The sequence below is a fragment of the Gopherus flavomarginatus genome, chromosome 17 (genome assembly GCF_025201925.1).
Source record: "Gopherus flavomarginatus isolate rGopFla2 chromosome 17, rGopFla2.mat.asm, whole genome shotgun sequence".
Taxonomy (NCBI): Eukaryota; Metazoa; Chordata; order Testudines; family Testudinidae; genus Gopherus; species Gopherus flavomarginatus.
Genome location: NC_066633.1, coordinates 21,172,491 through 21,199,792, shown reverse-complemented (window position 1 = coordinate 21,199,792; position 27,302 = coordinate 21,172,491). Strand labels below are relative to the sequence as shown.

The window sequence follows — 27,302 nt, the reverse complement described above, 5'->3', positions numbered from 1 at the left end:
CTGTAATAAAAATGTGGTCTCCAGTGCATTCCAAAAACTTGTTGGATGATCTGTGCCCTGCCATATTATTTTCCCAACAGATGTCTGGGTAACTCCTGTCCCCCATCATTACTGAGTCCTGTTTCTTGGATGATTTTATTAGTTTAAAAAAAGCCTCATCTGCCTCTTCTTCCTAGTTAGGTGGTTTATAGTAGATCTACCTTGACATCACCCTTGGTTTTTTTTACCCCTTTTATCCTTACCCAGACTTTCAACAGGTCCGCCTCCACTTCTGTCTCAGCTTCAATGAAAGTGTATACACCTTTGATATACGAGGCAACAAATGCCGCTTCCCTTTTCTCTCTTGCGGTCTTCCTGAACAAGCTGTGGCCTTCTACACCAATATTCCAGTCGTGTGATTTATCCCACCAAATCTGTGATGCCAATTGTGTCATAATTGCGATTATTTACTAGTATTTCTAGTTCCTCATGTTTATTCCCCTTTCTTCTTGCATTAGTATACAGATGTCTAGGATGTTTATTAGATTTCCCCCCGTATTCCTTTGTCTCTGCTGTGATTGCCCATGTTCCACCCAGATGCCAACCCTTCACCTAGTTCTTGGTTTTGGACTTATCTGTGGGCTTTTGTCTCCTGCCCCACTGAACTTAGTTTAAAGCCTGCCTTGCTAGGTTAGCCTGCCTGTGTCCGAAGATACTCTTCCCTTTCCTTGAGGGGTGGACCCCATCTCCACTCCGCAGTCCTTCTTCTCGGAACAACAGCCCATGGTCAAGGAAGTGAAAGCCCTCCTGGTGACACCATCTGCACAGCTGTGCATTCACTTCCAGGGTGTCAGTCTCTACCTGGGCCCCTACCCTTGACCGGAAGGATTAATGAGAACACCACCTGCACCCCCAGCTCCTTTTCTCTTACACCCAGAGCCCAGTAGTCACATGATCTGCTCATAGTCATACCTCGCATTATTATTTAGTGCCAATGCTGATGGGCAGCATGGGGTAGTGGTCAGAGGGCCTGATGATCCTCGGCAATCTTTCCGTAATGTCTGTGATATGGGCCCCAGGCAGGCAGCACACCTCCTGGGATGCCAGGTCAGGCCAGCAGATGAATGCTTCTATCCCCCTTAGAAGGGAGTCACCGACCACCACCACCTTGGTTTCCTCTTGGGTGGTGGTGGCCATGATCCTCCCAGCCTTGGGGATACATGGCTTCTTCTCCTCCGCTCAGCCCTCACTGCCAGGGGGGCACTCTGGTTTTTATCTCTGGATGGTGGGTTGGGAGCAGGGGTGGAACACACCCTGCTGCCAGAAGTAACCAGCAGCTAGCTTCCTCTCTGTGAAGGAGCCATTTCCTCCTGCCCTGGTAGTGCTACTGCAGTCCTCTCCAGCTGAATAGCTTTCTTGGTGGTCTCCATATGCATGCTTTCAATGAACACCTTGTGTGCACGGACACTCCTCAGCCTGGCCACCTCCTGCTGTAGCTCTCCCACCTGCTTCTGGGAAGACTCTACCAGCAGGCCCCTCTCACATTGGATGGTCTCCCCAACCTAGCTCTTTACGATGGGAAAAGGCAGGCCGCAGGCTCTGCAAATCTACCCCAGGACCTTGGCCGGGGTGTCCCATCGGGTTCTGTCTGGACGCAGGTGCAGTGGAAGGAGCCAGGAGCAGTGCTGGCCCTGGAGATACAGCCTTTCCGAACCATGCTGATTTAATCTTTCTTCCTTTTACAGCCTCTCAGACTCCCTGTTTGCTGCCCCCTGTTCGCTAGCCCCTCTTGTCGCTTAGCATCTGACTTTTATGCTCTTCTCTCCTAGATCAGCCCTGGCCCCTCGTTAACAACCGGGGAAGGGTGATCCCCAGGGTGATCAAAGGGCAGGAGACTCAAGCCTTGCTAAAGCCCACTCAACTAGCGGCTAATGGACGGTCACTCTTCATGGTTAAATGTCGTGTAAGACGTGTGTTTGGTGTACTGAATTTGTCAAGTCTTAGGTGAGAGTTGTTCCCAAAGAACAGGGCAGGGCTGCCCAGAGGGGGCAAGTGGGGCAATTTGCCCCGGGCCCACAAGAATATAATATTCTATAGGTTTGCACCTTTTTTTTTTAGGGAAGGGGCCCCCAAAATTGCATTGCCTCAGGCCCCCTGAATCCTCTGGGTGGCCCTGGAACAGGGGACCCTTTGCCAAGGTGCCTTTGTGTTACACCCTCCTATTCACCTGCAGTACATGATAGTCTGGTCTCCTTTGCCTGCCATACCTTCGTCTCATTTTGGTTGTTGGGTTTAATGTGCGGGTGTTTGTTGGTCTGTGTTTTACAGGAAGGCAGATTAGACTATCTCATGCTCCCTTCTGGCCTTAAATGAGTATTTTTATGAGAATTCTATGAGTATTATCAGTCGTGTTTAGGAAGGGGAAATGGAGACACAGGTAGATTATTTCCAAAATTAATGGCCACTGCCAAATATTCTGGGTTAAATTACTAGCCCAATGCTACAAGTTCATTGCCTGAGGACCATCCTTTCTCCTCCGGCAGGCTCCCTTTCCCATTCAGTGCACATAAATTCCATCGTGCGCAAGTATTTGGTTGACAAATCCATCTGTATGACTCATTGCTTTGCAGAAGTGGGTATGCAGCAGGAGCTGCACTGTATAGAAGCCGTAGACAAGGATGGAAATTTGATCTAGCCTTTCTGAGCAGCAGTGGGGCTAAGCATTGGTCTTGTTGTAGGAGGATTTCACTTTTAGGCCCACTTCTGCCTGCTGTGACCTTTTGGAGCCTCTCTGGCAGGGCCAGCTCCAGGCACCAGCCCAGCAAGCAGCTGCTTAGGGCGGCCCACAGTGAGGGGTGGGACGTCTGAGTCTTTGGTGGCAATTCGGCGGCGGGTCCCTCACTCCCTCTTGGACCAGCCGCCGAATTGCCGCCGAAGACTGAAGCCGCGGCAGCAGAGATGCAGATCACAATTGCAGCTTTTTGTTTTTCTTTTTGCTGCTTGGGGTGGCAAAAACCCTGGAGCCGGCTCTGCTCTCTGGTATGTCTGCACTGCAATTAAATACTCAGGGCTGGCCCAGACCAGCTGACTCAGGTTTGTGGGGCTCAGGATGAGGGGCTGTTTAACTGCAGGCAAAGGCTGGAGCCCAGGCTCTAGGACCCTGCAAGCTGGCAGGGTCCCAGAACTCAGGCAATGTCTACACTGCAGGTAAGCAGCCCCGCAGACCATGCGCCGCAAGCCTGAGTCAGCTGGCACGGGCCAGCCACGGGTGTCAAATTGCAGTGTAGACAGACCCTATCAGGCCTCAAGCAACCACTTTTCCAGCTGATTTGATTGTTTTGTATATTGTAGAGAGGATGCAAATCTGGTTTTAGCAGAAACTCAGCTGCACAACCTTAACTCAGCAAAACCTGCATGATTTGGAGCTGGAATCACCTCCAGCTAGTTCCACAGCAGGGTTTAAACAAGGGGCCTTCAGGTGTCCATCATAGCCCTCTCGCCTGCAAACTTCACCCACTTTGCCAGTGGGATATAGCGTTGCTAGACATCTGTGGGATTTGGGGAATTGGGGTTCTTGGGTTCTGGCTCTGGCTCTGGCTCTAAGCTCAGTGGCTCAGTTGCAGACAGTCTAAGTGAGCACATAGGCTGGGCCTATTTGTGGCAAAACAGATGAGAGTTGGGTCTTCTCTGTTGGCTGTCTGGGCTCTATTCCCAGCTCTGCCAGGAAAGGGACCATGCAAGTCTCCAAGTTACCTTTGCTGTAAGCTGGGGGAATGATAGCTGCTACCTCCAGGCCAGGGGGAGGAGGCCAAGGTTCACAATATGGGTTGTGAACTGCAGAGAAATACTAACAATGGTCAGTGACAAATGTTAGTCCAGAGCTCTTGGATCACAGCCCAGGGCACCTTCATCCGGTCTGAAGGGGATTTTGCTGGGAAGTGCTCCTTGGCTCACAGTGCCCATGTCACGGAGTGTGGGGGACACAAGGCCCTGCACCCCAGCTTCCTGAGATTCACCATGACCCTCAGCCAGCCAGTAAAACAGAAGGTTTATTTAGACGACAGGAACACAGTCCGAGACAGGTCTTGCAGGTACAGACAGCAGTACCCCCTCACTCAGGTCCATCTTGGGGGGCCAGGGGAGGCCAGGAGGTCTGTCTGGCCGCCCCTCCATTTTCCCAGTCAGCTCCAAACAGAAACTCTCCAGCCCCTCCTCTCTGGCCTTTGTCTCTTTCCCAGGCCAGGAGGTCACCTGATCTCTTTGTTCTCCAATGAAGGGGCCCAGGTGATTAGTTGCCAGGAGACAGAGTATCAGCCATTCTCTGTGCAGACCATATCACAGGGGCCTCCTTGGGCTCTGCAACAATCACACACCCTGATTTCCCCACCTAGATACCTAAGAAATGCATAGGGGAAACTGAGGCACCCACACAGTATTCAGAGAAAACATTAAGAACATTCCCACTTCGTCACAGCCGGTCATCTATTAATAGTTACCTACCCCGGAGCTGCACCACTCCATATTTCAAAAATATGGTCTGCTAACTTTTTACTATTTCAACTGTTAGACCTTGGTTTGGTACCATGCACTACCTCTCACGGAGGGCATTCCAGGAATATAAGTCTCCAGAAATATAACTACTTCCTGCCCTCTGTTTTTCCCGATCTAAAAGTAATTGATGACTTAAAGTCTTTGACAACAACTCACTTTTAGGATGCTATATCTTGGGCACCCCTTGACTAGATGGCCTTGAATGCCACCTCTCCGCCCCCCACAAAAAAAAGTCTACCCTAGTCCATGAGTTGGCCTATCAAATTGCAAACCAACCTAATATCAATGTGGATTTCAGAGAAGATGCAAAATAGAGCTGTAAACAAAACATCAGCTGCAGCCACCATTGGTATAGTATTTTATCCCTGTCCATGGGGATTGGTCCTGCTTTGAGCAGGGAGTGGGACTAGATACCTCCTAGGTCCCTTCCAACCCTGATAGTCTATGATTCTATGTATTCCAGAACAGAAATAACAATAAAACACCTCTCACATTCTCACTTTCTCTTCCAACTTAGCTCATCGGAGCTTGATTGTGGCAGGGAGGTTGTGCTTATATTTGTATGTGTGAGTGTGTTGTTGATCTTTGTGTGTGTGTGAGTGAATGGGCATGTGGTGGACCTAGGGTTGTGTGCGAGTGCACAAGGGTTTTGAGTCTGTGGGTGGGAGGGGGGTTTGTTGTTGTGGGGTGTACGTGTGTGTGTGTGCGTGTGCGGCTGCAGATGTGTGCCTTACGGAGGCAAAGCCGAGCTGAAGAGCTGAGTGTTTCAGTTAGTTCTGAGCATTGTGGGGCCCGTGGTCTCGTCTCTCTTGCAGGATCAGAGTGCAGGTCCTGTTCCTCCTGGTAAAGTTCTGTTTCCTGCACTCACCAACTTATCTCTGCAGCGGACCCCAGCCAAGACGAAGTGGGCAGGGCTGCTCAGTGGGTTACTGTGGAAGGGGATAGGGGTGGTCCAGGGACTTTCACTGCTGTAGGCCCCTTGGATAAGGAGCTGTCAGATTTTTCTGACCTCAGGACTCAGAGGTGAACAGGCCATTTAGCAGGTTCCAGCTTCTTCCCCTGCCATTTCCCAGGCCAAGCTCAGCCACAGGCAGCTGTTAAATACCTTCCACCCTGAGCACTCCTGGGAGGATGGACATGACTCAGTTGATTTGACTAGGTGAGGGGAGAGGGGACTGACTCTCTCATGTGGCACATACATCTGCCCATTGTTTCACAGCACGGTCTGATTTGCATGGCATCTGCTCCACAGCTCTGGCCTGAAGTGAGAACCAGCTGATTCTGGCTGGACAAAACTCAGCTGACTCTGAGGCAGAACAACTAGGGGCAGAGGAGGCACTGCCTGGAGCTCCCTCACTGTGACAGAGCGGCAGGGAGCCAGGGGCACTATCTGGAGCTGAGCTCACTAGATTACAGTGGCAGGGGGCCAGAGGGCCTGTGTGGGGCTGAGCTCACTGGATCATGGAGCTGTATAGAGTGGCAGAGGATAAGAGGGAAGGGGTCATGCTATTTTTCCCTCTGACAAGAGACGGTTTGCTAGAGCTTGTAGTTTTCTGCAGCAGTGATGCTCAGAGTTGCTTTCTATGTTATTTTTGCATTAACTCTTTTTTTTCTTAATCTTGCAAAATTTTTGGCCTCTGCAATATCCTGTGGCAATGAGTTCTACTGGCTAATTACATGTTGTGTAAAAAGACCTGTTTTGTATTGATTTTGAAGCAGAGGGGCTCATTATATCATCTCCTCTGAACTGTATATAACAGACATTGAGAATTTAATTCAGTTACTCGTGTATTGAGGCCAGCAACATATGTGTGGCTAAAACACCTTCCACAAGGGCATCCAGTCTTAATCTGAAGACTTAAAGATATGGCGAATTCACCACTTTCAGTGGCAGGCTGTTTCAGTGGTTAATCACCCTCTGTGTTAAAAGTTTGTGCCTAATTTCTAATTTGAATTAGTCTAACTTTAGCTTACAGCCATTGGTTCTTGTTACATCTGTTTCCACTAGATTAAAGACAACTTTACTACCTGGCATTTTCGCCCCATGATGCTCCTCTGCATTTTCATCCAATTATCTCTTGATCATCTTTTTGATAAGCTAAACAGGCCAAACTTTTGAAGTCTCTCACTGTTAGGCATTTTTCCATCATTCAAATATTTCTTGGTGGTTCTCCGGACTCTTGTCAATGTTTTCACATCCTTTTAAAAATGTGGTCACCAGAACTGGACAGAGTAGTCTAGTATCAGTCTCACTAATGCTCAGTTCAGAGGTAAAATCACTTCCCTGCTCCTATTTGAGAGGGCCCTGTCTCATAACACAAGAGCAAGGGAACACTCTATGAAATTACTCCTCCATGAAAATACCCCCTGCCCTCACTCTGACAGCCTCTCTGCTGTTGAGGAAGGTTAAAGTCTTGGGGAAGGAGAACATCAAGCTGGAGTGTAGAGAAACGATCCCATAGTTAGGACCCTCCTTCCAGATGGTGTCACGGTATCCTCTTGTACTGAGAATGGGAATACTTCTCCGGTGGAGGGAATCCCAGTTATTAGAAAGAGCCAGGTAATAGTAATGGGGGATTCAATCATTGGAAATATTGATAGCGGGGTTTGTGATGACCGGGAGAACTGCATGGTGAATTGCCTGTTGGGTGCAAAGGTTGCAGACCTCTCGAAACATATAGATAGCTGTATGTGCAGTGCTAGGAGAAACTGGTGATTGTGGTACATGTAGGTACCAGTGACATAGGAAAAGGTAGGAGAGAGGTTCTGGAGGCCAAATTTCAGTTGCTAGGTAAGTGATTAAAGTCCAAGACCTCCATGGTAGCATTCTTTGAAATGCTTCCAGTTCCACGCACAGGCCAGTTAGACAGGCAGAACTTCAAGGTTTTAATGTGTGGACAAGACAATGGTGTTGGGAGGGAGGATTCAGGTTTCTTAGGAACTGGGGAGCCTTTGGGGAAAGGACGAGCCTATTCAGTAAGGATGGGCTCCACCTTAAACCAAAATTTAACCAGATTTCTGGCATGTAAAATTAAAAAGATCGTAGAGGAGTTTTTCAACTAAGGCCTGGGAGAAAGCTGACGGAGTGGAGGAGCACATGGTTCAGACAGACATAGCCTTTAGGGGAAGATTTATTAAGGGAGATAATCTATATCCTAGTAAAGAGGAGGCGATAGAAGTTAAAAAAGTACAGGTAGAAACTGAAGAGAAACAGCCAAATTTGGTGGAACAATGATAACAATGGAACACAATAATACCAAAGTACAAAATACATAGGAATGACAGAGTAGGTTGTGCTGGTGCATTATATGTGAAAGAAAGCATGGAACCAAATATAGTAAACATTTTAAATGAATCCAACAGTTTCACAGAATCTCTATGGATAGAAATTCCATACTTGAATAATAAGCGTATGGTAGTAGGGAATATACTACAGACCACCTGACCAGGATGGTGACAGTGACTGTGAAATACTCATAGAGATTACAAAGACTACAAAAACAGAAAACCTAGTAATAATGGGGGATTTCAACTATACCCACGAACTGGGAACATGTCACCTCAGGCTAGGATCTAGAGATAACATTTCTAGACATCATCAATGACTGCTTCTCGGAGCAGCTAGTCCTGGAACCCACAAGGAGAGAGGCAATTCTTGATTTAGTCCTGAGTGGAGCACAGGATCTGGTTTAAGAGATGAACATGCTTGAACTGCTTGGTAATAGTGACCATAATGTAATTAAATTTAACATCCTTGCAGGGAGGGAAATTCTGAAGAAATCCACCACAGTAGCATTTAACGTCAAAAAGGGGAACTACACAAACTTGAGGAAGCTAGTTCAATGGAAATTAAAAGGAACAGTCACAAGGGTGAAATCCTTTCAAGCTGCAAGGAAACTATTTAAAAACACCATAATAGAGGCTCAAACTAAATGTGTATCTCAAACACACAGTAAGAGGACCAAAAAAAATGCCACCATGGCTAAACAGCAGAGTATTAGAGGCAAAAAGGCATCCCTGGAAAACTGGAAGTTAAGTCCTACTGAGGAAAATAGAAAAGAAAAAAGCTTTGGCAAGTCAAGGGTAAAAGTATAATTAGGCAAACAAAAAAGAATGTGAAGAGCAACTAGCAAAAGACACAAAAACGATCAGCAATTTATTTTTTTACAGCACATCGGAAGCAGGAAACCTGCCTAACAATCAGTGAGGTCATTGGATGATTGAGGTGGTAAAAAAGCACTGAAGGAAGACAAGGCCATTGCAGAGAAGCCAACACGATTCTTTGTATCAGTCTTTACTGCAGAGGATGTGAGGCAGAGTCCCACACCTGAGCCATTCTCTTTAGGTGACAAATCGGAGGAGCTGTCCCAGATTCACGTGTCTATAGAGGAGGTTTTGGAACTTGTTGCCAGGGGATGTTGTGAAGACCAAAAGTATAAGAGAGTTCAAAAAAGAATTAGGTAAGTCCATGGAAGATTGCTCTCCTGATAATTTGTATAGTGAGTTGCTTGACCACACTTTGGTTCATTATAAAATTTACTCGAGACCAAATAACCTGTCAGTCGGGTTTATTAACATGGCACAGGAAAAAGGTGGTTCCCGTGTCTGAGGATCTGTCCTATGCAGCGATGTTACTATCACCATATGCAGAAGGTTTGCGCTCCAAAGTTACTTCTAAAGCCATAGTTTTATATCCTAAAGGCTTACCAGTAAAAGGTACAGTATGCGTCATTTGAAACTTGATTCAACCAATTAGCTTTGTATCTTGTTTCTCTGGTACCACAGTGGAACACTTATCTTTGTTCTGAACCCAGCATGCACCATGGCACACTATTATCTTTGTGCTGGGTACATGCATTCCAGATACGAAGGGGCATGAAGACACTTCCTAGGCCTGTACTAACATAAATAGATTTGTGAGAGTAACTCCCTTTCTGTTGCTATAAGGAAACAACTGTATGTCCTGATACTGACAGTTTCCCTATCTACTGAAGCCAAAGCTTACCTCAGCTAACGCTAGGTGTTATGGGATACTTAGCATATGTGAACAGGATTATAACAAAGGTACAGGCTAATTCGTGCTATATAACTGCTATAAATGACACTTAATATGTGTATTTTATGCTTAAAATATATAGAATATAATCTAGGAGATCATCTAGGCCAACCCCCTGCTCAAAGGAGGACCAATCCCCAGACAGATTTTTGCCCCAGATCCCTAAATGGCCCCCTCAAGGATTGAATTCACAACCCTGGGTTTAGAAGGCCAGTGCTCAAACCACTGAGCAATCCCTCCCCTAGCTGTCATTTCAAAAAGGAATTGGGCAGTTATATGACTCACAAGAATACCCAGCTTTGTTATAGTTCATGCTAACAAGTTTTGGAGGAGTTAAACCTCATGCTTCTTGCCTTAAACCAATCTCTAACTATGTGGGATTAGGAGGTGCCCTAAAGTGAGCAGAGAGATCATCCTATATCTGACTAGTGCCAGATTCCTTACACTTTCCTCTGGAATATCCGGTACTGCCACTGCTGGAGACAGGATACATGGACAATGGGTTTGATGCAGTCTGGCATTACTATGTATGCTGTCTGGCTTCCCCTAGTTGCCCCTTTCCCCTCAGGCTGTGCTCAGGGCAGGTAATTTTTAATGTTCTGTGGCAGCTGCCCCATTTCCCCACGGTCTGCTGTGCTAGGCAGGCCCAGGTACGCCCTGCTGTGCTTTCCGGATGGCTGCCTACCTGAAAGTGGATTTGGAGGCACCTGGCTGCCCGGAACGTTGTGCATTGTTCTTGTTTATTTTCCAGTGCCTCTAGATGGAGGCAATAATGTTGCCTGTCTCTTGCCCCCACTCCCCATACGCACGCTGCTCTGCGTCATGGCTGCATCTCTCCTAACGCTCCTTGTACCCGTGAGGGGACACTGATAGCCACAGGCTATTTCTGACCTGCTTCTGAACAGCTTAGAGAACAGGAGTAAAACACTGTGCAGCCTGTCTGCAGCGGACTACGCTGTCCATGCTGCAGAGAACAGGAGCAGGCCAACAGCAAACACAGCTGCAGAATAGGGTACAGATAAGGTCTTGGTGCAATTGGGAGAAGGAAACGCTGGAGATAGGGGGCACTCCCTCTTGTCATTTCCTTTTTTCTCCCTGGTCAAGTCTTTTTAGACAGCTGTGTCGGTACGAAGGGGGACAGCGGGCAAGTCTGTGGCTACAGAGTCCCTTGCTTACCTGACCTGTGTTGCTGCTGCTGCTCCATTGACTTGCAGGCAGGGACCAGGAGTGAAGTTCTCCCAGTGAGACCTAGAGAAAAAGCTCCCTGGTAACTGTTCTCTTGCTCTCATGTTCCTCTCCCCACCCCTTCTTGCTTGCTCTCAGAATTGCCTTTTTCTTTTCCAAGGGCCCCCAATGAGTGCTCTGTGCTCAGGGCCAGCTGGTGTCTCGCTCTCCCCAGACTGCTGCGCTCACTGTGTGGGTCCACATTCTTCCAGCTTCGTCCCCGCAGGGCCAGTTCTGCTCCTTGCCAGGGACCGAAACGGCAGCTTAACCCTCAGTGGCCAAACTCTGTGATTGTAACGGTGTCTTTGCACTGGCCTCTTGGGCTATTTCCCACTCTAGGTAGGAGATGCAGTGGGGCTAGGAGGCCCTGTGGCTGACAGACCTTTGCAGCATTTCAGTTCACAGCTGGGCAGGAAGCAAAGCTGGTGCCACTAGAGCCAGAGTGTAGAGATGTTTGGCTGTCAGAGGGACGGGACACATCTAGATGCTTGGAGGGTTCGGTCTGACTGGTAGCTGGGGGAGGGGCCCGGTTTTTGTCCCCATTTGGTGGGGAAAGAGGAGGATCCTCCTTGTTCAGTTGAGAGAGGGATAACTTTGTTTGGTGGGTTTAGGGGAGCATCAGCCTCCCGCCCTGGTTCACTGGGCCCTGAGGTTCACTGTCCTACACCTACCAGCGCCAGGGCTGGTGCAAGGAAGTTTCACACCCTAGGCGAAACTTCCACCTTGCACCCCCCACACCCCCACCCCCAACCAGCTAACCCTGCCCCCCAATGGCAGCTAACTCAGCCCCCCCCGCAGCAGCTATCCCCCCCTCACCACAACAGCTAACCCCTCTCCACCCCATCCCCCCACCTGGGGAGACTCCCCCTGTCCCCCCGTGGGAGCTAACCCCACCCGGGGAGACTCTTCCCCATCCCCCCACGGCAGCTAACCCTGCCTGGGGAGACCTCCCCCTCGCTCCCCTGCCATGGCAACTAACCCTGCCTGGGGAGACCTCCCCCCGCCACAGCAGCTAACCCTGCCTGGGGAGACCTCCCCCCGCCACGGCAGCTAACCCTGCCTGGGTTTTCCCCCATCCAGCTCACCTCGGCTCCGCCTCCTCCACTCAGCACGCCGGCACTGCTCTAATTCTCCTCCCCACCCAGGCTTGCGGCGCTGATTGGAGGAGACTTAGAGCTGGGCTGTGTGCTCAGCGGAGGAGGCATAAATCTCAAGTATCGCACATAAAATGGTCTGTTTAAATCTACAGATCCTGAGCTATGTTTGGATGGAGATCTCATTGTGGAGCTTTAAATAATTAAGGAGGAGGCAGAGTGGAGGTGAGCTGGGGCCGGGAGCTGTTCCCCTGTGCGTCTCCCCTAGTTATTGCGGGCAACCCTCTCCGCACGTCCCCCACCCAGCTCACTTCCACTCCACCTCCTCGCCTGAGGAGACTTTTAGGCGCCCCCAACCACTAGGCGTCCTAGGCAGCCGCTTAGTTTGCCTAAATGGTTGCACCGGCCCTGACCAGCACCATCTCTTATTTGCAATCCCATCACCCCCGTCTTTGCCCACTATTTGACTGATCTTCAATCTTCAAGAGACACAGTCCGACTTTCCTCCACCCCCTCCTCACCTCTTAACCTGTCTCCCCTGCCAATGACTCTGAGCACACCTATCTACGGTTGGTCCCCTCCAGCTGTCTCCTCAGCCCCGTCCATCACTGCTGCTGACTCCCCTTTCTTCTCTTCCCTCCTGCTCAGTCATGCTCCCCCACTCTCTTCCTCTGACTCCTTTCCCCAAAAGACCAAGCCAGCTCTAGTGTCCCCCATATGAGAAGAACTGCCTTTGATGGCAGCTGTCTCCAACTCCTGCCTCCCCTCCCTCCTCTCCGTCACTGTAAGCCAAGGATGGGCAACCTATGGCATGCATGCCAAAGGTAGCACACAAGCTGATTTTCAGTGGCACTCACACTGCCCGGGTCCTAGCCACCGGTCTGGGGGGCTCTGCATTTTAATTTAATTTTAAATGAAGCTTCTTAAACATTTTAAAAGCCTTATTTACTTTACATACAACAATAGTTTAGTTATATATTATAGACTTATAGAAAGAGACCTTCTAAAAATGTTAAAATGTATGACTGGCACGCGAAACCTTAAATCAGAGTGAATAAAGGAGGACTCAGCCCAGCACTTCTGAAAGGTGCCGATCCCTGCTCTAAGCTCACAGAGGGAGCTATTGGCAACTGCTGCCTGATTGTACTCTCCTCTCCTTCAGCCCTGGATGGCCTCCCATCTGGCTCTGCTCTCCCCAGCGTTCTGAGATTCTGCCACCCTCGAACCAGCTGCCCATTTGTTCTAATTCTAATCGTTGCTAATGTTTGCATTGCGTGAAAAATGCCAACTTTTCCTTGAAAAACCAAACATCCAAAAACTGCAAAAGTGTTGGCCAAAACCGGAAACTTTCCATCTGGAAAGATCAAGACATTTTACGCAGACCTTTCTGAGCGAAGGAAACGATTCCAACATTCCCAAATCAAAATGGTGCATTTTGGCGGATGCTAAACCATGTCGTCCTGAACTGCCACAGAGCCTCATGGGAGCTATACTTTGGGAGCCTCATGCCCATTCTCTGCTCTGGGCCAGGCTCCCTGGCCTGACTACAACTCCCATGAGGCTCAGTGGCAGTTCAGGAGGATGTTGAGGCACCACAAACATGTGACTTCCATGATGTTCTGCAACATGTCCTCAGAATGATGGTACATCGAGGGAAATAGAGTCCATGCTGGGAGCCCAGCCCAGATAGCTGAATGGGAGCAGGAGGCATCCAAAGAATACTGCCCATGTCAATGCAGGCGGACACACTTCATTGTCAAATTGCCCTGAAATAAAATGTTTGAGCTTAATTCAATAAACCGAAACATTTTGATTGGAGTTGTCCTGATGTGAAACTTAATATTTTGTTTAGATTTTCCCAGACTTTTGGTTTTCAGTCAAAGGATCTCAATTTTTAGAGTTTTCAACAAGTTCCATGTTCCAGCCAGCTCTACCAACCACTGTTTTTTCAATAGAATGGCCAGTATAGTCTCATTTTGGGATCGAATTCTGCACTTTCTTGAAGACGTCCTTGGAAAACTGTTCATTTCCATTTCGGCAGGTTTAGTTAACATGATGATAAAAATGCAAGAAGCAGAGACAGTGCTGTCCACCCTGGGGCTCTCTCGAGCGCTACCACTGCTTCAGCTGAACTGATGATAGCACTTTCCTAAAATCCCCGGTGCAGACAGTCACATAATAGCTCTTTTTCTAGTGTGAAGTCATAACCTCCATTCCCTTCTCCATTGCTTTCACTGACAGAGAATTGAGCAGTTTTCTACATAGGTTAATTTCGGAAACATTTCACTATCCTGCCTGTTGACAGGGTTGCCAACTTTGTAATATTTTAAAAATGGACACTCCAGCAGAAGTGCCTGAACCTCCCCCGTCCCACCTCTTCCCCCCTGAGACCCCACCCCTTCCCCGCCTCTTCCTCCTGAGGCCTTGCCTCTGCCCCACTTCTTTCCCCAAGGCACTGCCCCCATTTGCTTCTTTTTTTCCCCTCCTCCAATCACTTGCTGCTTTTCCACCCTGAACCTGGGTCAAGAGAGACTCACCTGCAGAGCCAGGGCTGGGAGCTGAAACCGCCCGACGCAGGTAGGAGACAGCCCTGGCTGAGTAGAGGCTGGTGTGGGTGATGATCCGGCGCCTCCCCCGCCCGCAGTAACTGGATTTTGGGTGTCTGGTCGGTAGTACTGACTGGACACTATAAGGTCCCCTTTTAGCCTGGACTTTCTAGGCACCTGGCCACTTTACCTGTTGAAGGAGCCAATGTCCAAATTTACCTACGTATGGATGTTTGTTGTGCTAGGTGGCTTTGTTTGGCAGATATAGGGTGACAGAAAAATGCAAATGAGTAAAAATATTGCAAAGGAGCTGTTTTAACATAAAAATTGTAAGAGTCTAGAGCCAGATTCACAAAGGTGTTTAGGCACCGAAAGAGGCAGATATGTGCCTAGTGGGATTTTCAAAAGCACCTAACCCATTGACTTTCCCTGGCCTGTTTGTTGTTCAGCTATCTGTTGTGTCTTGTTCTGAAATTGTAGCCGCTGGGAGGCAGGGACTGATGTTTACTACACATTTGGATAGTGCCTCATTCAATGAAAATAGAACAAGAGTACTTGTGGCACCTTAGAGACTAACAAATCTATTTCAGCATGAGCTTTCGTGAGCTACAGCTCACGTCTTCAGATGCACAGAATGGAACACACAGACAGGAGATATTTATACATACAGAGAACATGAAAAGATGGAAGTATGCATACCAACAGGAAGAGTCTAATCAATTGAGAAGAGCTATCGTCAGCAGGAGAAAAAAAACTTTTGAAGTGATAATTAAGATGACCCATAGAAGGTGTGAGGAGAACTTAACATAGGGAAATAGATTCAATTAGTGTAATGATCCAGCTATTCTCAGTCTCTGTTAAGGCCTGAGTTAATTGTGTCTAATTTGCATATTAATTCAAGTTCAGCAGTCTCTCTTTGGAGTCTGTTTTTGAAGTTTTTTTGTTGCAAAACTGCCACCTTCAAGTCTGTCACTGAGTGGTTAGAGAGGTTGAAGTGTTTTTTTGAATGTTATGATTCCTGATGTCAGAACACTTCAACCTCTCTAACCACTCAGTGACAGACTTGAAGGTGGCAGTTTTGCAACAAAAAAACTTCAAAAACAGACTCCAAAGAGAGACTGCTGAACTTGAATTAATATGCAAATTAGACACAATTAACTCAGGCCTTAACAGGCTCACGAAAGCTCATGCTGAAATAGATTTGTTAGTCTCTAAGGTGCCACAAGTACTCTTGTTCTTTTTGCGGATACAGACTAACATGGCTGCTACTCTGAAACCTGTCATTCAATGACATGACTGAGGCCGTAGAGCACGACACCAATATTAATAACAGCATGTTTAGTAATAGCAAATCTCCATAATGGATTGTCAATGCAGTTCCATGGGGATTGTAACGGAGTTGCTGCAATGGAGGTAGAACTCGTGCAGTTTTGTCACAGTGTCTAATTCAGCGTCTCTGACAGAGAGTATGGCTAACTGGCATAGTTTAAAATCTCTAGAGTGACAGAACTTCTGTCATCACTTTGATCACAGAGCTACTCTGGTAGGAGATTCCTGGTTTGCTTTGCGTACTTACGACTGCAGTTTTCTTTGCAGAGCATGTTTCAAAGCTACGAGTGACTGCGTGGTGGTTGGTTTTGCTTGCTAGGCTCATTATTTATTAGTGAATTCAGTGCAACATTGGGGAAAATTTTATTGAAGTGTTGAGTTTTGATATTAAAACCAATTAAGTAGTGAAGTATAAGAACAAACTGGCTGTAGCAATGCTGGGTAATTTGTACTGAGTTCCTGACTTATTTGGTGTTAGTTTTACTATGAATTTATTTAGAAATGTCTATTATAGAATAATTTGGGCACTATTATCAATTGTGTTTATGACGGAAGTACCGATGGGCGACCTCACAATGGGGTCCCATTGTGCTATCATCCTTTTCACCCTCATGGCAAATCCCGAATGGGGACATAGAATCCCTGCCGCTCAAGCACCCCCAGATCAATCTCTATGCTGTACAAATACAAAGCAGTAAACGGCCTCTGCCCTGAAGAGCCTCCAGTCTAAATAGACCAGACAGACCCAGAGTAGGGAAAAGGGTAGAACACACCAGCCGAGAGATGGTAGCAAATGGCGTGGTAGTGCCGTGATTTTTTTTGTGGGGGGTGTTAATTAGGCTAGGTCTATGCTGCGGGGGGGTTGACCTAAGATACGCAACTTCAGCTACGCGAATAGCTGAAGTCAGTGCCTCTTAGGTCGATTTACCTGGCCATGAGGATGGCAGTGAGTTGACCGCTGCTGCTCCCCTGTCCACTCCGCTTCCACCTCTCACCGCGGTGGAGTTCCGGAGTCGATGGCAGAGTGATTGGGGATTGATTTTTATCACGTCTACACTAGACACGATAAATCGATCCCCGATAGATCATTTCCCCCAGTCCCGAACAGTTAACTTTGTGATTCCCCAGCTGTAAGGCTGGAACAGAAACCTTTTGTTTATGCAAGAGAAGCATACGGCATCCAAGTCAGGTCTACCTCTGGCTCCTCTCTAGGATGCCGACATCTGGTTATGGACCATGGCCTGCAAATGCACACAAGCCGCACGCCCAGCACTACAGCCGTTACCCTTGGCCATGGTATACTCCTCTTAACTCAGCCAGCCAGGGAGACAGATAAGGTCAATGCCAGGTCTCTGCTAACAGAAAGTGCAAAAGCGTATGGGACACAGCGACACAGGATGGCAGACTAATGGTGAGATCCAAGGCCCAGCACCTCCAGGCAGTGCGATCCGCTCTTCAACCCCCTCTCAAGGCTTGACGGGGAGTCATGCTGTGGAGGGCCGGGGGCACTCCGGGCTCTCCCCGTACCATTGAGTTCCTGGTGAAACATGGCAAGACAGTCTGAGATTCTCTGGCTGGAGCCTTAGTGATGGAGCTTGTCCTCTCCCCTGCACTCTTGCTCACGGGGAGCCATCCAAACCCAAAGCTTGTGAGATGGGGAGGAAAGAGTGAAACTGAGCTGAAAGGTCCCTGTGCCCACGCAGGGAAGCCTCCATTTCCAGGCATCTCTAGGAGGCTGTGCACGCCCCTCGGCCCAATAGGATCTTTCCAGACCATTTAACTTTAATAACTTTCACTTCCTGGCTTGTCTCATGGCATTTCCCTGGTTACTCATCGGCATCTGACCTTACAGGTTCTGCTATTTCTGGCAAAGTCCTAAAGGTGACATTATGCAACACAAGCTCCATAGACTCGCTTTCATGGTAATAAATATTCAGTGTTGCCAACTCTCGTGATTTTGTCCTGAGTGTCACGGTAATTATTGTTTCCTTAAAGCCCCAGCTCCTGGAGTCAAGTGGGATATGCAATGATTTCAGCCTTCAGTCTTAGAGAAAAAGTTAGTTTCCAGCCCTCCTGGATGTGGAGAAAGCTTCAAAATGTGACTCCGGCGCCCCCTAAAGGCTCAAAAAGGCAAATAAAAAGAACACCACAGCTATTATTTGTACATAATCTCCATGATTTTAAAGCCAGTCTCGTGATTTTTGGTAGCCCTAAATCATGATTTTTGAACATTTGGGGCTGGCAATATGAGTGCCTCCTACAGGTCTGTGTGACATGGTTCCTCAGACTCCCTGCGGGCACAGAGCTTGCGGGATCTCAACTGTAGTGACGAAGGGCTAACAACGTTCATGTTACAGCGACACATCTAACAGTCAGAACTATCCAGGGAATAAGTAGGAACTCTCAACTATTCGAAAAGCAGAGTACTCCACACAGAAGGAAGTGGGGAGAATGAATTTGCTCCCCGGGCTTGCTTAAGCCGTATTTAACCTGTGTGATGTCTAGGCCTGAAGAAAGTAGAGGAGTAACTGGAGCGAGGCCAGCTGGAGGCTAATTTCCCTGGAAGCAGAGAACTGGGCAGAATTACTCATTGCTTACTGTCCCTACGTGCAGTTTTGTTGTCTTGTCATTTAATTTGTTTTGTGGTGAATGACTCATGATTTACTCTCACGATAGCGAAACGAAAACCTTGTGAATAAATCGTTTACCAAGAGGTGGCTTAGATGTTTCCGGCTTCTACAAACGAAATGGAAAGACGGCAAAAAGCAAACATACTCTCTGCCCTGGCAAAGCACTTGGGGGGGACCAGCAGGCTGAGTGAGAGGATGGAGACGCGTAATGGAGACTCTCTTTTCCACCATTCTTTGGCCTCTGGGGTCTGTGTCTACAAGGTCTTCACAATTGGCACTAACTGGCCCCTTTTGTGGCAGTCTCAGCTTAGGCCAAGAAGGGGGTGGAGAATTAAATACCCTCTCCCTGTGGAGTTACTTCCTCCAGGTGCATGATCTGGGAAGGGGGAAGAAACATCTGCTGCTCGGTGGGTGAAGATGAGGAGGGGGAACCCCTGGCCACCCACTGCTTGAGCCAAGGTTCTCTTGGCTGATCTGCCGAGTCTCCTCGCTCTCCCTCCCTCTGGGGACCGTCTTCCCTTCTAGGGTTTTGCTCCTCACTCTGCTGCTTCCAGTGGGGTTGGAGCGAGGTTCCCCTGCTCCACTTCCCCTGGCTGCTGCTCCTGCCCTTCACCCCAGGACATCCTCTGGCAGTTCACCTGCTCCCCTGCACACACTGCGGCTGCTACTCCTCCCACAGGGGTGTCCCTCAGCAGTTCTCCCACCCAGCGGGTGCGGTGCCTGGCTGGGGGGCAGGGGGCGAGTGGCCTGCAGGGGAGCAGCGGGTGTGGTGCCTGGCTGGGGGGCAGGGTTCGAGTGGCCTGCAGGGGAGCAGCGGGTGTGGCGCTTGGCTGGGGGGCAGGGGGTGAGTGGCCTGCAGGGGAGCAGTGGGTGCGGTGCCTGGCTGGGGGGCAGGGGGCGAGTGGCCTGCAGGGGATCAGCGGGTGCGGCGCCTGGCTGGGGGGTGGGGGGCAGGGGGCAAGTGGCCTGCAGGGGAACAGCAGGCGCAATGCCTGGCTGGGGGGCAGGGGGAGAACGGCCTGCAGCCTGCCCGGGCAAGGCTCATGTCACAGGCGAAGCTAAGCCCCATGTGTTTTATCTGTGCTGAGGGTGTAGGGCTCAGGCAGTGCCCAGGGCACTCATGACTTGGAGGCAAAGGCCAGGGGTAGGGAGCACATTATGAGCCCTTGTCTCCTGTGGGTGTTTTGAGGCCTATGGCTCTCATATCTCGGCTGTTTCTCTGTGGAGGCAGTTGCACTTTACCTAGCTACATTCCCGCCATAGTAGCTGTGGGAGGTTAGTCCTCACCCCCAGACGGGAGCAAACGAGAACTGGTGTAGCGTAGCTGCGGCAATCTCATCCCAGTGGTGGCTGCATGTCAGTGGTGGGTGAAGGAGCCCCGACAGCCTGGGAATCATGCCGGGTGAAAGGTGATCACTTGAATTCGATGTACTGTACAAGTGATGCGTGTCAGAGCTCAATAAGAGCCACCCCCGATGGCTGCCTATTAGCTGGGGAATGATGCCCTGTCTCCATTTGTCATCCCTGTCCATTCCTAATCCACTGGCAGGTCGCTGTGTAGGGCAATGCTGGCTTTGGTCTCCCACGGTCAGGTGAGGATTTTCCTAACTGCTTTTTGCTCGGACATATTCTCAGTTCCTGAGAGTTTGTTATTTACCACTCCCCCAATTTTTGTGTCATCTACAAATGTTATCAGTGATCACTTTATGTTTTCTTCCAGGGCATTGATAAAAATGTTAAACACTGTAGGGCCAAGAACTGATCCCTGCGAGACCCCCCTAGACTGGATGATGATTGCCAGTTTACAGTTACATCTTGAGACTTATCAGTTAGCCAGTTTTTAATCCACTTAATGTATGCCAGGTTAATTTTATATCATTCTAATCTATTAATCAAGGTGTCAAGTGTCATGTGGTACCAAGTCAAATGCCTTACAGAAGTCTAAGTGTATTACATCAACACTATTACCTTTATAAACTAATGTTGTAATCTTATCAAAAAAAGATAAAAGGTTAGTTTGACAGGATCTGTTTTCCATAATCCCATGTTCATTGGCATTAATTATATTATGCTCTTTGAATTGTTAATATTATTTGAGTCCCATACCAGCTGCTCCATTAGTTTGTCCAGGATTGGTGTCAGGCTGACAGGCCTGTAATTACCTCGATCATCCCATTTACCCTTTTAAAATATTTGCACAACTTTAGCTTTCTTCCAGTCTTCTGGAACCTACTTAGTGTTCCCAGACTTATAGAAAAAATCCACCTTAACAGTCCAGAGAACTCCTTGGCCAGCTATTTAAAAATTCTTGGATATAAATTTTCTGGACCTACTCATTTAAAAATGAAAAACCTCTATTTTTGTAACTCCTGTTTAACATCCTCTTGAGTAACTGCTGGAAAGGAAAGTGTATCACTGTGGAGAGGTCTGTGGATTGTCCAGGGCAGGGATCTGGGCAGTGTAACGTGTTCCTGTGTTGGGATTGATCTCCCCAGTGACTCATATATTGGTGTTTTAGGTTCTGGTCTAATGTTAGGAGTTAATATCCCGAGCTATCTGCAGTGCACAACGATAAGTTTTATTGATCCTACAAAGTCCAGGACCTGTGCTACATATTGCTGTGTACCATCTACTGGCACCTTAGCTGTCAACTAGCTTTCACAGCTCCAACATTTATAAGCTTCTCTCTGTGTGTATGTCCAACAGCTTCTATTTGTGTGTGTGTGTCTGTCTGTCTGCATGCACATGCATGTGGGTTCGTACATCTAGATGTTTCTCCCATTCAGTGTGTGGAGTATGTTTGCTTGTGTATGTCCTGCGTTTTCTGTGTGTGTGTGTGTGTCTGGTTGTATCTAGCCGAGGAATGGTGGATATAAGCCTGGGACTCAGGGTGATCTGGACACAGTTGGTAGTTCTACCACAGATTTCTTTTGTGACCTTGGGTGAGTTACACGGAGTCCAGTTTTCAAGTGCTCAGCATCTATCACTGGAGCCAAGTTTTCAGAACAGCTCAGCACCCGGCACGCTCAGGTCTTCTGAAAATCTGGCCATTTACTTCAGGCACTAAATGGGCAGTGAGCTCTTCTATAAAACTGGCCCTGATAGTGGGTGCTGAGCTCATTGCAAACTATGATCCTTAATCTCTCTGGGCCTCAGTTCCCCATCCGTACAATGGTGATAATAGCACTTCCCTACTCACAGGGTGTTGTGAGGACAAGTTCAGTAATGTCTGATGGGTGCTCAGAGTGACGGGGGCCATAACGTTACCTAGATTGATACACGGCCCCTGAGCGGGTGCACCACTAACAGCTTCTCTCTCTCAATATCCACAGTCTTTCAGGCCAGACAGGATTATTAGTCCATCTAGCCTGAGCTCAACAGCCATAGAAATTCACCCTGTTGCCTCTGTATTGAGCCCGATTACTTGTGTGTGGCTAAAGCATCTTCATGAAAGAGACGGAGAATCCACCAGTGCCTTTGGTGAATAGTTCCAGTGTTAATCACCCGCACTGCTAAACACGTGTGCCTTCTTTCTCATTTGAATTTGTCAGGTTTTAACTTCCAGCCATTGGTTCTTGTTCTGCCTTGCTCTGCTAGATAAAAGAGTCTGGTATTTATGCACCATGATCAAGTCACCTCTTGCTCTTCTGTACATTTATTTTCGCACTGTCTTTGTGTTTTTTAGAGAAGACACTTTGAATGGTTTATGAGAAGAAAGCAAGATGGACGGAAGTCAGCCCCGCACCGAGACTCCCACGGCTCTCAAGAGGATCTCTCTGCTTTCCTCTCCCATGAGGGCAGTCATCCGTCTGCGACGAAAAGTCCAGTTCCTGAAGAAAACTCGCCTGCATCTGAACCTTCCCAGAGAACAATCTCCAGAGCTGGTCCAAACTAAGCTTCTTCAAAGGCAGATTTCCTTGAGCCGAACAAACCTGTATAACCCTTCGATGTCCCTCTTTAATCAAGCCACTTTTGACAATTCTCAGTACTTCACCTTTGACACGTCTGTGGACCAGTCAATGGTGAATAAATACAAACGGAAGAAGACCCGCAGGAAGTCCAGGATGGTGTTGTATCCAGAAAGCTCCAAAAAGTACCTTCCAACAGAGCAAAAGAGTAAAGCAAAGCGCTGCCTTCTCTTGCTCATTGGCATCATCTGCTTCCAAATACTAAATGCTATTGAGAATTTGGATGACAACCTTCAGAAGTATGACCTAGATGGGCTGGAGAAAACCATGCACCGGGAAGTATTTGGGCAGAAGTTGGCTGTGGACAGAATTATGGAATTGTTGAAAGACTACCTGGCCACCCATATACACAACAAGCCATTAGTGATCTCCTTCAATGGCCCACCTGGGGTCGGAAAGAGCCATGTTGGGTGGCTGCTGGCTAAACACTTTCGTTCAGTCATGGACAATGACTTTGTGCTTCAGTACTTTGTGATGCACCACTGTCCAAACAAGGAGGCTATTCCTGCTTGCCAATCGGATTTGTCTGAAAAGATTTCTGAGATGGTCACCAGAGCAGAGATAGAAGAGAAGATACCATTGTTTATTCTGGATGAGATTGAGCTCATGTCTCCAGTCCTGTTGGATATGCTCAGCAGATTCTTCCAACCAAACCAGACCAACGAGTTCCTCAATGCCATCTACATTCTAATAAGCAACGTAGGGGGCAGTGAAATCACAACGTTTGCCCTCCAGAATGTTTCCAGTGACCTTCTGCACCAGCAAAGAAAAATAGAAGAACTGCTGTACATTATCCAGCCTATTCTGACCCACTTCCACCCTCTTTGGAAGTCTGCTGACATCATCCCATTTGGTCTGCTGGAGAAGAGTCATGTCATAAACTGCATCTTGGAGGAGATGATGCGGGAAGGACTGTATCCCGATCAGAGCCATATTGAGAATTTAGCTAGCCAGCTCAGCTATTACACTACAGGAGGCAGGGAGTATGCCATAACTGGCTGCAAGCAGGTCGGAGCCAAAGTCAATCTGCTGTAGCAGTAACTATAAATAAGAGGCCAAATCCTGTTCTCGGCACTTTGCATTCAGTGGAGATAGCCTGGCTCTCTGCTGGCATGACTGACAGCAGATTTTGGCCCAGCAAGCATTTCTTCAAGGGTACAGATATAAAGCTGTCTCAGTGACCATGTTATAAGAGGGTTCTAGGAGGCAGGACAGCAGCTGTCACCTCTTCTAAGATGAGCTCTGTTCTCCTATTGATTTATCAGACTTGAGTCACTGAACTCCCACTGTCCTGCAAATAATCCCCTGTTGACTAAGGCCAGGAGCTCTCCCTGAGGATATGTCTGCAAAGCAATTTAAGGCCAGGTCTGAGTCCGGGCACAAGCCAAACCCCCTTGTGTCCACACTGTAAATGTGCTCGCCTAGGGCTCCAGATCCAAGGTCCTAGGACCCTGCAGGGCTGGAGGATCCGAGCCCTAGTGCTTTCCTGTGTGTACACGACCCCAACCTGATTTGGGTCCAGAAGTCCTCTGGATGTATCCCAGAGTTCCCAGCGGCAGCATCATTACTGCTTGGCAGAGCGCGCTCCCTGTTCCTGCTCCTCTCACAGTGGCTGCTCTTGCTCTGGCTCCTCCTCGCTGCTGCGCAGAGTTTGCCTGGAGCAGGGAGCAGAGCTGACAGGTGGGAGGTGGCTCCTGGAGGTCATCCCTCTGCCAACTGTGCTGAGCCAAAAGCTCTGCCGCTCGCCCTCTGTGCAGCTTGGTCCTGCTCTGCTCTCTGTGCCTTGCTCCTGCCCGCCCCCCACCCTCCCTGGGGCTGTGTGTACAGGGGCACCTCGAAAGTGTGCACTGTCAGGGTGGTGAGTAGGCACCCCCAAACTTCCCCACAGCCTCCTGGGGATCCCTTATCCCTGCCTCCTGGGGTGCGGCAGGAGCCAGGATAAGGGGAATGCTGGGAGGTGCTGGAGCATGCTTCACCCCAAGCCCTGGCCATGCACTTTACCGCTCTGCAGCCAGCAGCAGCTGGGCGGGGTGGGGGTGGGGATGAGTTTTTCCTCTGATACCTTCATTTTAGGTCGAACTTCTGGGCACTGCAGTGTGGATGCCAGAGCCCTAAGTTTGAGCACGGGTCAGAAAATCCTTAACCTAGGGTTCAAAGGCAGCATAGACACTGAAGCCCAGAGTTCCCTGACACAGGTCAGCTGACTCGAGGCCCACTAACCCGAGGCTTACATTGCTGTGTAGACAGCCTCCAGTTGTATTGCGACCCCATTTTATGTCCCTCATACACACGTACCTAGCAGTTTATTCACTGGTGATGTGTCAGCAAGTCTAGGAGATGAGACTTAATCCCCCAGTATATGTACACGGCAGAAGTCATTTAATGTGGCGGAGATGGTGAGACATTTGGGGTGACAGACTCATCAGCATGCTTAGCTGGGTCTCACTTGAGCTTCACACTCGGAATCTGCAATCTCTGCCTTTCCAGGGTCTGGCTGGACCTGCGATGAAGGGTAACTGGCTTAAGATCAGTCTAGCCAAGCTGGAGATGATGCTGGCAGGTAAGGGAAACATTTGGAATAGCGAGTGCAGACTGACTGTTACCCACCGACCCTTGGTGTCAGAATGATGCATTCTTGGGCTCTTTTTCTCCACGGCTGCTCTTGGATTCCTGGGCAACAGCAGTTTCCTGGAATACGTTCTACCATCTCTGGTTGCCTTAGAAGTTGTATCCCTTTATACCTGAGGCAGACTGTGCCCTTGTCACTTCCAGGCTAGATTCCTGCAATGCACTTTTCTTGGGACTACCCTTGAAGACTACTCAGAAGCATCGGCTAGGGAAGAATGCAGCTGCCTGCTTGTTAAGGTTTTCCTCATGTGGCCTTTGGTATAAACGCTGCTGCTTGTTTGTTTCTAAGTACGATTCACAGCACTGATTATCTAGAGAGCCCTTACATGGGAATTCACAGATGCAAGGTAATGTGCATTTTGAACTGTTCGTGCACATTGCTGGGTTCGAAAACAACGCCAGAACAGGCACTGGGCATCTTGGGAACAGCTCTGTGAAACCCGTACTCACTGGGCAGCAGCCATCAAAAACAAAAATATTAAGTTGCAGGAGGAACAGGAGAGGAAACAGCACTGAAAAATATGATAATGCCATTGTTATGGAGCGACAGTCACCTCTCTGCTGTTAAGGTTGCAACCAGCTTCCATTATAAAGCCCTGTTCGAGCCCTGCTGTAACCTTAGCTTGGAAATCTGGTACATGCAAAGTTTCAACGAAATGTATGCAACTGCCTTGGCGTTCCAGGTCTTTACAATATTCTCCCAATTAGAAATACTATCTGTTGTCTAGGCTTTCTGCGTCTCCATCTAGCTCAAAATCAGTTTGTTGTCTTCTCACTTCCTGTACAGTTAACTCTCCTTGAACATTCATGTTCAGTGGAAGAATTGATGAAAATAGCATGTAATTAAGCAAAGGTGTTGGTGACTTTTTTATAGGCCAATCCTGTTTGTATTGATTTCATTGGAATTATGTGAATAATGGATTTTTTTGTGTGGACATTCTGAAATATGTATCAAAATATGGTTTGGATCTTTTTCTTTTTTTTTAAATTTTCTAAGTAAATTTCAAAAAGAAAAGTCATTTTGAATCAAACCTCCCAAATATTTCATTTGGAAAATGTCAAAACAGAATGCTTTCAATTTTCTTCCAGGGAGGGAGGGACTTTTCAACAAAACAGTTTAGTCAATTTGACACAAATTCACTAAATGTTTCAGTTGATGCAAATCTGCATCTATCAGCAAAAAATAATAATAATAAAAAAAGTTTCCAACCAAAACTTTTACCCAGCTGTACGTTTCAGTGGAAGTTCTGGGTCTGATCCTGTCCCTTTGATTTCAACAAGAGGGATTTTTTCTCATTGGCTCCAGTGAATGAGCATGAGACATGGTGTGTGTCTGTTGTCCGGAAGCACCTTACAGAAAGGCTGGCTCTGGCTAAGGACTGACCACAAGTGCTGCTTTTAGGGTTCACGAGGAGCTGGTCACCTCCCCATGGTGAAAGATGCAGCCCAGCTACCATTCTAAGACTGATACTCACTTGCCGGCACTCAGAAATCACCATGCAGGGTTTGGAATTTTTAGGGCTCACTCTCTGGCAGCTGTTCTGAAAATCGGGAGCAAGCACAGTAGGAACTTTCTGAGACTCAGCCATAATAATAACTCCCTTTAAAGAAAAAAAGTCTGTGGTTCGTGTGTCTGCTTCCATCAGCCCTGACATGACAACAAGCTATTGCCGCCTGTAGGAGGCACCCCTCCAACACACTGCTCCCTCTGCAACTTCACTCCATGTCTGTTTTGCCCCATGGCTTCCCCCTGCTGCCTCCTGATGCTCCCCCAGAGCTCACCCCTACTGCCCACTACTACACCCTATTGCCTCATCCCCACCTTCCTACAGTCCCAACCCCCAGCTGCCTCAGCCTTCCCTCCATCTGGCACCCAGCCCCATTCCCTGTCCCCGCTGCCCAACTCCACTGTCTCACTCCTTGAGAGAACTGCCTGCTACATTCGCCACCTCAGTGCCTGGCCCCTGCTACCCTTGGCCCACGCTTGGACTGCTACCCTGATCCCACACAGCACTCTCAGACACACTGCTACCTTCTCACATTTCCTGGTTCTTCCCCTCACCCATCCCCTCTGCTGCCCCTGCAGCCCCATCCCCATCACTGCTCCCTCCAATTCCCTCATCTGCCATGGCTTCTTCTCCGCTGATATCTCTGCTGCCTCAGTTTCCCCACTGCTCTGCTTCACACACCACTGCCACCCCAGCCTGTGGCCTCAGCACAGTATTCTTACCGTTACACACGCCATTGGGACAACTCCACTCCCTCACTGCTCTTTTCTGTCTCCTCCACATACACCT

At 48.4% G+C, this 27,302-nt stretch overlaps 1 protein-coding gene across 8 annotated transcripts in view; it reads left to right on the top strand.

Annotated features, from left to right (window-relative positions):
• Positions 1-26,024, top strand: part of TOR4A (torsin family 4 member A) — a 44,459-nt gene extending 18,435 nt beyond the window's left edge. For 5 of the 8 annotated variants that reach the window (XM_050926378.1, XM_050926379.1, XM_050926380.1 and 2 more), the window contains 2 exons: positions 8,701-8,990; positions 22,095-26,024. In XM_050926378.1, coding sequence (XP_050782335.1) covers positions 22,132-23,412 — 1,281 coding nt within the window. In that variant the 5' untranslated portion in view covers positions 8,701-8,990; positions 22,095-22,131 and the 3' untranslated portion in view covers positions 23,413-26,024. The remainder of the gene's footprint in view (positions 1-8,700; positions 8,991-22,094) is intronic. The other 3 variants (XM_050926384.1, XM_050926383.1, XM_050926382.1) reach the window with 1 other exon arrangement.
• The last annotated feature ends 1,278 nt before the right edge of the window (positions 26,025-27,302 follow it).